This window comes from Sus scrofa, chromosome 14 (assembly GCF_000003025.6).
Source record: "Sus scrofa isolate TJ Tabasco breed Duroc chromosome 14, Sscrofa11.1, whole genome shotgun sequence".
Taxonomy (NCBI): Eukaryota; Metazoa; Chordata; class Mammalia; order Artiodactyla; family Suidae; genus Sus; species Sus scrofa.
Window position 1 is genome coordinate 89543633 of NC_010456.5, and position 12773 is coordinate 89556405.

Sequence of the window (12773 nt, forward strand, 5' to 3'; positions counted from 1 at the left end):
GGCAGGCCTGAGAGCTGAGGGTTGAGGAGAGTGGAGATGAACTATGGGCCACTGAGGAAGCAGCCTGGATTTCCAGGAGCAGGTGACAAGCTCAGAGAGCTGTGATAGGCATGAGCAAGGTGCAGAAACTGAAGCGTCTCCTTTCCAGACCAGATTCTTTACACAGACTCCCAGAAGAGTTTGACAACTGGCATTTGTTCCTTCCAGGGGTTGGGTAAAAGGGCTGGTTTGAAGTGCATTGGACAAATGGATGACGGCAAAATTTCTGCCAAGTTGCTTAGCTGCTTTCAGGTTTTCGTAATGGTTCAAGCATCATAGTCCTAGAACAAAAAAGTCCTTATACCCACTTAAGCTACAGCTTTCAGACAGAGAGCAAGTCCCTATCATATCTTGCCATGTGCCTTTGCTCATGTTGGTTTTTCTATCTGCATTGCTCTGCACACTAGACTCCTGGCAGCTGACTCTCCAAAGCCCATCTTGACTGAACTGGGGAGCTGGTCTCTCCCTCATCCCTGCCTCCACTGCTCCTGTGTTCCCTCCTACCCTTGCTCCTGGCCTACAGACTAACCTTCACCACTTCACCTGTCTGCCTCTCTCACTGATGCTCCTTAATGGAGGGACACCCAGGTACCTAACCTCAGGGATGCCTGGAGAAGCCATTCAGTAAACACCAGTGGATGAAAATTTATTACATTCATGTTCATTTTACTTTGTTTATAGAAGTAGTGTACATCTACTGTGTGAAAGTTTAAAAAGTGAGTATGAAGACTTACATACGTAACATATGCATATATTTATATATGTTTGTATATATATTCATCATACACAGCTGCTGAGTCCTAACAGCTGATAACAATTTGAACATATATTAATATGTTCATATAGGTAAATGCATATTTAGTAAACACGGGAAGCTGTCAATCCACACCTGTCTCGCTGTGTTGGCAGGGACTCCAGGCTGTGCAGACAGGAGCATGTGAAACCCAGCAGGGGCCGAGGCAGGAGCTGTCCTGTTTCCACTTAGTGCTTGGTGTCCCCTTGCCTGCCTGCCAGGAGGGAACCTCTGGAGTGGAGGGTGGGGCCAAAGGACTGTCAGCTCCCAGGAATGGGGGACTGAACAGCTGCAAGGGCAAGGCAGTTTGTTCTCTGTGTGAGTTGTTTTGATCCATTTTGTTGGGGTGTGCTTGTTTTCTCTGACTTCATGGTAAATTGCAGAGAGATTGTTTCTGATTCAACCTGAGTTCGTGCAGGGTTAGTGGAACCAGACACAGCTGTTCCCTGGAGAAGCAGGTCTAGCCCAGTGCCATAGAGGATAAGGTGGATGGGGCTCTTACCTGGTCCCAGGCCTACCTCCATCACTTATACTGTGTGTCCTTGACCCAAACTCCATGCCCAGCGCAGGGGAGCTCTTGGTGGCTTGTATCTGCTATAATCTCTGTGACCATCGTTCTTCTTTCATCGTACCTTAGGATTTGTTCTCTCACTCCACGAAGAGGTTTATGAACCCTGGTACCTAGGCCATGGCTCTGAGGAAGTGGGAAGGAGCTGTCAGTGCTAATGAGGAGGTGCTCCTACTTTAAACCAGGTCCCAGCTGGAACTCCTGGATGCTCTTGGGACCCTGTGAGACCAGGAACTGCAGACATCTGACAAGTGCTGTGCTTGGAGAGAGCTTGGAAAAAATGGGAGAATTCAGGTCTGAGTGGGTCTGTTTCCTGCTGAGAGGGTGGAGAATGAGACAGGGTCAGAGTAGAATCCACAAGAAACCTGACCTGCTAAGATGCAGCCCATCTAGGGCTCTATGCCCACTGCAAAATACAACATTTTGTGGGAAAGAGGGAAGTTACTGGGTTTGGGGCCTGAACTGGTGTGTGGTGAGGCCCCTGAATTTAAAGCATGAGGCAGGGAGGAGCTTAGGGAAGCAGGACTGGAAACTCAAGGATATCCATGGGCTGGAGGAGTGAGCAGTGTCATTATGGACTGCAGAGCTCACTGGGGAGTAGGCCCTCGTAACTGGCCCCCTCCAGTGTCCATACCTCCAGCAGCCAGATCCCCACAGCCCCGCAACCACCAGCTCAGTGCTCTCTTTCAGCCGGAGGCCTCCTCCTGGGTGAGCCCGTGCTTGCGTGTTATCCACAGCCCACTCATAGCCTGGGCCGCCCACATCACTCTGCTCACTCTGCTGCCAGCATCCCTCTTATCGCATGGCTCTGTAATTATTTCTGAGTTTTCCTGTGATGTCTCTAAAGGCGGGGACAGGCTGGAATTCATCCTTGTCTCTCCCTTTCCTGACTCATACTATTTATGCTCTGGAAAGATCTGCCAAACTAGAGACCAGCCGTGTCAGGGGGCCATCCACAGGGAGCCCCCCAGGGGTGCAGGAGAGTGGAGTAGGGGTTCAGGGTTTGGGCAGCCTGCCTACAGCAGTGACCTGGGTCTGCTCTCACACACCTGGGGACCTGGCCTGAGGGGTGGCATGCCCTGGGTGTACTTGGTTCATGGGGGAGATCCCTTCCGGGAGCAGGTGAGCTACAGCTGAGCAGGGCCTGGCAGCCTTGCAAATCCACCACCGGGAAAGGAGATACTAGCAATTCATGCCCAGGAGGGCAGCTTGGCATAGGGACAAGTGCTCAGACTAGATGGAGAGCCTGGTTCTGCCCTTTGTTTATCGCTGCTCTTGGCAAAAACGGCAATAGCTGGACATCTGGAGCCCTTGCTTTGGGTGCTTTTTATACGTTTCATCTATTCTCACCACAGCCCTGTGAGGGGGGCTGTTATCATTTCTCTCTTAAAGATGGCAAAACCAGGGCCTATGGGGCTGCTAACTGAAATTGCTCTGATTTCATCTCAGATCTGTTTTATCCCAATCTTTCCCATCTTTCTCCTGTCTCCCAACCTATTATGTCAGGAAGTTACATAAACTCTCTACCACCCTATCCTTCAGCACCCTTTGTACACTGGGACTGGGACTTCTTGGCCCCAGATCCTCCTCTGCTTCCTTTGCAAAAGTTCTGGTTAATGCTGCCCCAGGCAGTCAGGCCTCCAAGTCCCTCACCACACAGGGACATAGTGTGCCAAGCATGTGCCAACCTGCCTGCTTGCACGTTCCTCAGCCCCAGCTCCTCTGTAACCTCAGTGCTTGTCTGCCATGCTCATTGTCAAGGACAGATGCAGGCAGTCGAGGAAGGAAGGATTGCTGCACTGACCCTGGAACTGTGAATGCATTCAAGCAGACTTGGCAAGTGTGCCTAGGGCACGTGTGTGTGTGTGTGTGTGTGTGTGCGTGTGTTGGGGGCAGGCAGGACGGGTGGTTATTCTTGGCTGTGTTGAGACATTTTGTAGCAAGCATTGTTGTAAGCTGACAACTCCCCTAATTCAGATGTCTCCATAAGACCTCTTGGGCCTTGGGCTTCTTCTAAGTCTGTGTCTTTCTAAGTCTTTCCACAGAGTGTGTGTGATGGGTGTGCGCTCACACTCAGGACACACGGAGCACTTGCCTTCAAGGGGCCGCACATAAAGAGTCCTGGCTTCAGGAGACCCCTGACAAGCCCTGGCTCCTCCTCCCCTGCCATCTCAGAAGCTGGCTTTTATGGCCTTTGCCAGACACAGCCCAGGAGACTCTTGGGCAACTTCCTTCCAGACTTCTGGATGGCTTGTCCCTGACAGAAGCCTCCGGGGGAGGCAGGCAGACCTGGAGCTCAGAATGGCAGAAGCCTAACTCATTTCTTTGTGCGAACATCGGAGCTGTGATTGCCTCCGGCGCTACCTGGGACAGTAATTGTTCTGTGCCACTTTTGTGTCATTGATTAATGATTCCCAGAACCACAAACACATTTCCCTGCAAACAGCTCCGTTTGACACGAGGAGTGGTTTATTTAATGCATGTTAACTGTGGGCTTGTGTCAGCCACTGTGTGGTTGGGGACGGTTGCTTGTACCCCCTCCATGGAGCTGCTCCAGAAGTGAGAGTCAAAACTCACAGGAGAGCTGTTTTTGCATTGCGGATCTTTTTAATTATATGAAAAGCTAAACATTTTTTTTTTTTTCATACAAGCTCCATATAAAATGTTAGTTTGACCTTGGTAGAAAGGAATCAGCTCAAAGGAAAATTTGCTCTGGACAGCAGGGAGCAGCAGCAAGCTCTTCCTAGGTATTTTTTAGCTGAGGTCATTTGTAGAAAGGGAAGAAGTGTGTTAACTTTTGCACACGGTAACGCCCCCGCCCTAGTGAGTCACCACGACTGACTTTCTAAAGTGCAGAGCTGCCTGTGTTGTCCCTACCTAACATCTTCTGAGGCTTTGTTTGGTGTACTTTGGGCACGGCCACTTCTGAGCCGGCCCTGTGCTTCTCTGGACTTGCCTCTGTCACCTTTACTTGGGTGCATGTGTATGTACTTGTACACACACACACACACATATACACACACCTCAGACTTCTTACTCTCTTACTCTAATACAGAACTTCTTATAGTCTCTAAACATGTCCAGGTGGCTCAAGACTTTGTGCCTTGAGTGTGCTACAAGCTCCTGTTGTAACTCAGGAGCATCCATGAGGACGTGTGTTTAATCCTAGGCCTCCCTCAGTGGGTCAAGGATCTGGCTGTGGTGTAGGTTGCAGACATGGCTCGGATCTGGCATTGCTGTGACTGTGGTGTAGACTGGCAGCTATAGCTCCAATTGGACCCCCAGCCCGGGAACCTCCATGTGCCTCACTTGCAGCCCTAAAAAAGCAAAAAAAAAAAAAGAAAAAGAAAAAAGAAGACTTTGTGCCTTGGAATGTTTCTCCTCTGTTTTTCTCTTCTTAACTCCTAACCCCAGCCTTGGCTCACCCCCTTGGAACCTACAGCTCTGTGGTCACCTCTGCCCCCTCTCCCGCCCTGTCTGGGCCAGGCACTCTCTCTGTGCTCCCAGAGCACTTGCATCTCCCTACAACCCCATCTCATGCACCAGAACAATTGATTTTCTCCCTTTCCTGTTGGACCATGAGCACCAGGAAGATGTGCTTTATCTCCCCATGTGCCTGCGCAGGGCGCACACTAAACAGCTGGGCGTGTCTGTTAAAAGAAAGCATGAGCAAATGAATGAGTTATAGCACCATGCCTGCATGAGATGAGACATCATCTTCCATAGCTTCGCTGGTGTCCATATCTCAGTTTCTCAAAGTATGGTCTTCAGATAGTCTGTATCAGAATCATCTGGGCTGCCTATGAAAATGCAGATTCCAGGGTGCACTCTGCATCCGCCAAATCAGAGCATCTGGGAATGCAGCCTTGGGATATGAACTTTAACAAGATATCCAGGTGATTCTCATTCTTACCAACTTTTCAAATAAATGCCTGAGACCCACGAGTCCGGGTTTTATGATGTACAGAACTGCCCTGGCTAGAAATGTGCTCCAACTTCAGTCAGACCCCAAAGTGCAGATCCTTGGTAAATGCAACTTATGCAACACCCTGTGCTTTGAACAGTCTTCAGGACATGTAATCCCTTTCTCATCACACTGATGCAGTTTCAAATCTTTTGCATTTGGTCTCCCCTGAGCTGGCAGAGAAAGGCTGGAGGCAGGGCTCTTCTCAGGCTTGCAGAAGTGGCACCTGCAGGCAGGCAGGGGGCGCCCCTGCTCCTTGTCTCCCTGAGAAGATGAGTTGCCATCCATCTGCCACTGAGAGATCCACGCGTCATATTTCTCCTCAGATTTGCCAAATCGACATTTGAAAAATAGAATCTCTTTATTGTTTCAATACACATCTCTTTGATTACCAGTGTGACTGAATGCTCCATCTAAAAGTGATCAATATAGAAAAAGCAAGAATGAATATGTATGCATGACTGGGTCACTTTACTATACAGCAGAAATTGGCACAACACTGTAAATAAACTATACGTTAATAAAAATCATTAATTAAAAATAATACAAGTACTGATAATACAAAGTTTTACAAAAAAAAGAAAAAAACGAAATAAGAGAAAAAGTCGATGCCCAAGTTCACAGGTGGCCCACATAAATGGAATTGAAATAGCCTCTCTCCTTTTGGATACCTAACTTTTTTCTCAGCAATCTGTGGTTTTTTGAACTAAGAGAATATTTATTCCATACAGCAGTGTGACAGAATGTATTGATAACAAGGTCTAGGTGAGCAAACGTGTGGAAAGAGAACCGTGATATGCGTGAGGAGGGCTGAAGCTTTCTGGACAGTAGGTTTTGCGCACAAGTAAGTGTATTGAATGCACACATTAGCTCTGTTATCGGACACCTGGTATGACAGTTCTGGATCTAACCTTTTCATCTATAAAATTAGGGCATTGCACTAAATTGCAGACTAGTGTACTGGAAAAATCTTCAAGGAGCCTCCAGTCCACCCTCCCCTTTTGCAGACGGGCACACCGAGGCTGGCTCTAGGAGATTGTGCTGGCATGTGCATCCACAGAATGTCCCAGAAAATTGCTGCCTCTAGCTTCAGCTCTGGCAGTTTTGGACTTCCAGGCAACTTTTTTCTCGTCATACCCTGGGCCACGTGTGGCTGCATACTTATTTATCCACCCATCAAGAGAGATAATATATCATTTAGCTGATCTTAAAAAAAGTCTACTTGTGAAGCAGAAGTTCCACTCTTTTTTAAGTGATCAATAGAATCGGGGCATGAGGGATTTCTTAATCATGAGTGAACTTGGTGGTGGAGCCCTTCCAGGGCTCATTTAAATGGAAGGGCAGGTAATAGTTCACTTGGGTTCGTTCTCCCATTTTTAAAATGCCGTTCTTTTCCAGCAGAATCAATTTTTAAGCTATTAACACAAATCTCACCAAGCATTTTTCTTGTGATTTGGTTTATTCTGATTGTTACTTAATTCTCCCCAAAGGAAAACACCAGCAGATCAAGGGAACATGCTGCGGCCCCTGCTGTTGGCACCACAGAGCTTGGGCGAGGGTGGGACATCACAGGGAGGAGAGAGGTTGGGCGGTACCTGGGCCTGGTCTGGTGCCCTGGCCCCACATCTGACATTGTGAACTTGAGGATGAGCCATCTTCTGTACAAAGGCGTAAGAGAACAAGTTGACACAGCTCAACATAGGAAGCATAAACATCCTCCAGTAATGCCGATGGGAGTGTAAATTAGTGTCACCTTGCAGGAGGGCAATCTGGCGATGAATCAGAATGTCCATTGACAGAGGAGTGGAGAAAGAAGGTGTGGTACATATACACAATGGAATAATACTCAGCCATTAAAAGGAAAGAAATAATGACATTTGCAGCAACATGGATGGACCTAGAAATTATCATGCTAAGTGAAGTCAGTCAGACAATGAGGCAGCAATATCAAATACTATCACATGTGGAATCTAAAAAAATGACACAGTGAACTTCTTTGCAGAACAGATACTGACTCACACTTGGAAAAACCTAGGTTTCCAAATGAGACAGGTTGGGGGGTGGGGGGATGCACTGAAGGTTTGGGATGGAAGTGCTGTAAAATTTGGTTGTGATGATTGTTATATACCTGCAAATGTAATAAAATTCATTAAGTAATTAAAAAAAGCAAAAAAAAAAAAAAGAATTTAAAATGTCCACACACTTGACCTGCAATTCTACTTCTAGGCATTAAGCTACAGATTTACTCATGTGTTCAAAGTGACCTGTGTATGAGGATGGTCACTGCAGCACCACTTGTAATGTCAAAACATTTGAAAACACCCCAAGTCGATAGGGGATTTGGTCAAACAAGTTGTGATACATCCAGGCAAGGGAATGATCTGCATCATTTAATGAAAGTGTGACGACACTATTAGAAGTGATTTGGAAGGGTTGCCTAGATGGACTGATAAGGGTAAGAACTGGATGCAAAGCAGAAATTATATGAATATGCTATTTGTGTGAAAAAAAGAGAATATGTATAGCACTTATGTATTCATAGACTCTCTTTGGAAGAATATACTGTAGGAGAGACAAAACTTTTCCTCTCCCCTCTCAGAGTCTCCAGCTAGGCTTGAGAATTGAGTTGACAGAAGACAGATTAACAGGAGGAGAAATGCCTGCACATTTTATTTTTACAGGTATATGGGAGACTTCACAGGACAATGAAGACCCCAAAAGTGGTTAGGCTTATGTGTTCATGTACTAGGTTGAACTGAAAATAGTGACTGTGAAAAAGTAACTAAAATATACAGGGAGGCTAAAGGAAGAGAACAGTTAGTTTAATAAGGTTCGTTTGTGCAGATTTCTCTCCGCCTTGACTCCGTGTCTCTGGTGATAAGAATATTATTTTCCTCTTGGCAGAAGGGGTTTTATCTCCTGCTTTCGAGAAGAAAAGGGGAGGCCAGAGTGCCCTTCTTATACCTGCTGTGTTTCACATGTCATTAACTCAAAATAATCCTTATGCCTAAATAGCCTATTGTGGAGTGGCATATAGAAAACTGGTACTGGTGGTTGCCTCCAGGCAAGGCTTCTAGGGAAGCTGGGGGACTCCACTCAATTGCCTAAGTCGCAAAGTCTTCAATCTTTCCTTTAGTTTTTTTTTTTGTTTTGTTTTGTTTTGGTTTTTTTTTGGTGTTGTTTGTTTTCCTCAGTCTGTCGAGTAGCAGTGCCTGTCTGTTCTACGTCTTCTTGTTTAGAGTCCCCATTTCTCCTCCCACTTCCCTCTGCCACACCCCATCCCAAGCCCTCATCCCTCCACAGGCCCGCTGAAATAGCCATGTGACTGATCACCCACCTTCTACTATTGGCTCTTTCCAATCTATTCTTGGCCCAGTAGTGAGTGTCACCTTTTAGAAAGGACCCCTGCCATGGTTTCCTCTTGCAACTGGAATAAAACCCGACGGCCTTACCAAAGAATCTAAGGTCCCCTGGGATCTGAGCACACCTACTTTCCAGCTTTATCCCAGCCTCACTGACTCTCTTCTGCTGCCCAGATCTACCTTTCTTGCCTCTAGGCTCTGAGCTGGTTGTTATCTTTCCCTGGAATGTTCTCCCATCTTCTCTATGACCGCCCTATTTCTATCCTTCAAGTCTCAGGGTTTGTCTAAAATAATGTTCCCTCCAGGTTTCTCCCTGCCTAATCATTACTGACCTGTTTTGCCTTTTCTCTCAGCAGGTATCACAGTTTGTAACAGTTTATTGGTTGACATGCATGTCTACTATCCATCTTCCCCCAGGAGGGGAGGGCTCTTGTTTATCTTGTCCTTTCCTCTGTCCCCAAAGCCTGGCTCAGGGCCTGCATGTAGTAGGTGCTGAATCCATAACTGTTGAACTGATGAATGTCTGGATGAATGAATGAAGCTGGAAATGAGACCACACTGAACTGTGGCTCTGAAGCTGGTTTAACGGCCAATTACTCTGACGAAGTGGGTGCTAGAAAGGCCGGGATAGCCAGCAGCCTGCAGTAGGCTTGTCCTGGATGCCTTGTCCCGGATTGTAATAGTCAGTGCTTCTCTTGGAACATAACCTTTGGTGAATCTTTTTTTTAACCAGATGCTGCTTTTTCTTTTTTTCTTTTTTTAATTTTTTTTCTTTTTTTAATTTTAAATGATTTTTATTTTTTCCATTATAGCTGGTTTGCAGTGTTCTGTCCGTTTTCTACTATACAGTAAAATGACCCAGTCACACATATATATATACATTCTTTTTCTCACATTATCCTCCATCATGCTTCATCATAAGTGACTATATATATACAGTTCCCAGAGCTATACAACAGGATCTCATTGCTTATCCATTCCAAAGGCAATAGTTTGCATCTATTAACCCCAAATTCCTAGTCCATCCCACTCCCTCCCCCTCCCCCTTGGCAACTGCAAGTCTGTTCTCCAAGTCCATGAGTTTCTTTTCTGTGGAAAGGGGATCATTTGTGCCATATATTAGATCCCAGATATAAGTGATATCACGTGGTATTTGTCTTTCTCTTTCTGACTTACTTCACTTAGTATGAGAGGCTCTAGTTCCATCCTTTGGTGAATCTTTGCTTTCTGGCCTTGGCCTTCACTTGGACTAATCCCATTAGATGTAGGAGTGTGAGAGCTGGTATTTGGGGCTGCTTTCCAGGTTTCACCACTGCCACTCCATCATTGTTCCCAAAGGTGAGCAGGGAGTTTAGCTTTAATCCCAGGCTCTGCCACTTTGGTGACTGATCTTTGGTAAGATTCTTATTTCTGGACCTCTTTTTTTTTTATTATTTCTAAATTAGAGTGGTAAGACCACCCTCGCCCAATTATAAGGATTTTATTGGTTAATATGTGTAAAAATTTTACAGTGGTTATATAGTAGTTAAAAAAATCAGTTTCTCTTTTGAATAACTGGAATGAATACAGAATTACCCTGAGAAAATGTTGGCCTTGACCTTACTCTGGTCCTTTTGGGCTCCCACTATCCAGAATTCATGTATTCATTCACTTGTTCCTTCAGAGAATTATTCCATGTAAGGACCCACCTAGTCCTTACTTACATGGAACTCTGGATCATACCAAGACATTATCCCAGGTCAGGGTCCCCATAAAGCTAACTGAACCAGAGATGTGCAAGCAGCAAGTTTTTTGCTAGTGCAGGTCACAGGACTGAGCAAAGAGAGAAGTGGATCTCGGTCTCAGAGAAGGTCTCAGCTGATCCCACAGGAGCTCAGTTAACCTGAATTGAGGCAAAGGGTCTGGCCCTTTCCTCTCTGCATTGACCAGTTGTTGGGTGCAGACAGCCCCTGGGATGGGGACGTTACCTTTGGCCAGATGTTCTGTTTAGCTGAGGGGAGTTCTAGAAAGCCTCCAAATCGTCAACACCTGAAAGAATGTCCCTGAACCTGAAAGGAGGGAACTGAGTGGAGCTCATGCCTCCTCTGCACATACCTTGGACTAGCCTTGGCCTTGCGGATAGGAGTACCAGTCCAACCCTTGCGGTTCTAGGCAGACCCAGTTCCAGTCCTGGCTCAGCCACTTTCCGGCTGGTTCCTGGATAAGCTCCTTCACCTCTGTAACTGAGGAATGCCTTGTACCTCAAAAACTTTCTTCACTGTTTCCTGAGGAATGTTTTTCATGGTTGTGGAGGAGCTTAAAAGTGAGAGAAGAAATGTCGTCGTGCTCAATAAACACACTGGCAGCAATAAACACTCATCCACCTGCCCTTGGGGGGATGCAATAACTAAACAGGGGGTTGTGGGTAGAAGTGCCACTTTAACCAAAAAGCAGTACGGCTCAGGGCAGCGGCTCTGCCATTCTCACAGGGTGCTACCCTCCCCTCCAGGTACCCTGTGGATGGCTGGCCAGGCCCCCCTGCCCTCCATGAGAGGATGGGCATGCTTCACTTGTGTGTGGCCTGACTCTGACACTCTCTCCCTCCCTCTAGGTAACACAGAAGTACTCCCTGGTCATCGTGCAGGGCCACCTGGTCTGTGAAGGGCTCCTGCTCTTTGGCCAGCAACACTTCTACATCTGCGAGAACTTCACGCTCTCTCCCATGGGTGACGTCTACTGCACCCGCCACTGCTTATCCAAGTGAGTGCTCCTCTTCTTCCAGCAGATTCTGCCCCAAACCACAAGCTGCCTTCTCAGCAACCCCCACGCCTACCTCCCGCCCCTTGTTCTTACCGTAGGCTCAGGTTCCAGCCTGTAACTGAGCCATGAGATAAAACAGAAGAAATTTAAGGCATAGGCATCCATGATTGAGGTTCCTCAAAGCTAAAATCTGGAGCACTTAACAATGTGGCAGCTCCTGAAGCTTCTCCTGATGTGGAATGCACTTCAGGACAAGGGCATCCTTCCTTATGTTATCTGGATAAGAGAATCCAGTCCTATCATCTCACTCATTCACCAGCTTCTCAATTGTTCATTCCTCTGTAAGGCATGTCATGCCCCCTTTGTGCCCACAAGGCACTTGAGTGCAATCAGCAACATAAATAGGTTCTTTTGGAAAGAGTTTGGAGCACATTATCATCAAGGAAAAAAAAATAACGTTATGCGATGACTCTTCAGGGCTCATACGTGGGCAGATGGTGTGGGGCTGGTGTGGTGAGGGACAGCTACTGAAGAAGCAGGCTAAGATCTGGGTCTTGAAGGATGGGTGAGATTTGGGTAGAAAGTTGAAGAGTTGTTTTTACACCAACTAATATCAGAGGTCTTTGACAGGAAATTCCAGTGTTCTTCTTTCTTTTTTTAAAATTTAAATTAAATTTTTGTTTTGTTTGTTTGCTTTATAGGGCTGCACCCGCGGCATATGGAGGTTCCCAGGCTAGGAAGTCGAATTGGAGCTGTAGCCTCCAGCTTATACCACAGCCAGAGCAATGTCAGATCCAAACCCTGGTTGTGACCTACACCACAGCTCACGGCAATGCCGGATTCTTAACCCACTGAGCAAGGCCAGGGATCGAACCTGCGTCCTCCTGGATGCTAGTCAGATTCGTTTTCACTGAGCCATGATGGGAACTCCATCCAGTGTTTTTCTTTAGGATCAAATGTATTTGGTCTATTTGGATTCAGTCAGTTCTTACTGATTAATTCCCTGGTGTTTATAATGTACAGCCATTCCAAATCAAATTGTGTTTGCACTTTTGCTAAAAGTTCCGTTGTCAAGTTGTATATTTTCGTCCCTTTTAAGAAATTTGGATGAAGATTTCTTTATCCAGTTATGAGCCTTGATTTTTCTGGTTGGGCAAGGCTCAGGTGATGATGAGACAACCTCTTCACCCAGGGGCTCTCTAACTTATATTGAATCACCTGGAGGGTTTGTTAAAATATATATCTGGGAGTCATCGTCATCCCACTTTCTAACATGGTAGGTCTGGGTTGGGGTCTGAGATTTTTAAC

At 46.4% G+C, this 12773-nt stretch overlaps 1 protein-coding gene across 1 annotated transcript in view; it reads left to right on the forward strand.

Moving 5' to 3' along the window:
- The window catches only part of WDFY4 (WDFY family member 4), a 279361-nt gene that overhangs the window by 190271 nt on the left and 76317 nt on the right, over nucleotides 1-12773 (forward strand). The window contains 1 exon segment of the mRNA XM_021073024.1: nucleotides 11317-11465. Coding sequence (XP_020928683.1) covers nucleotides 11317-11465 — 149 coding nt within the window.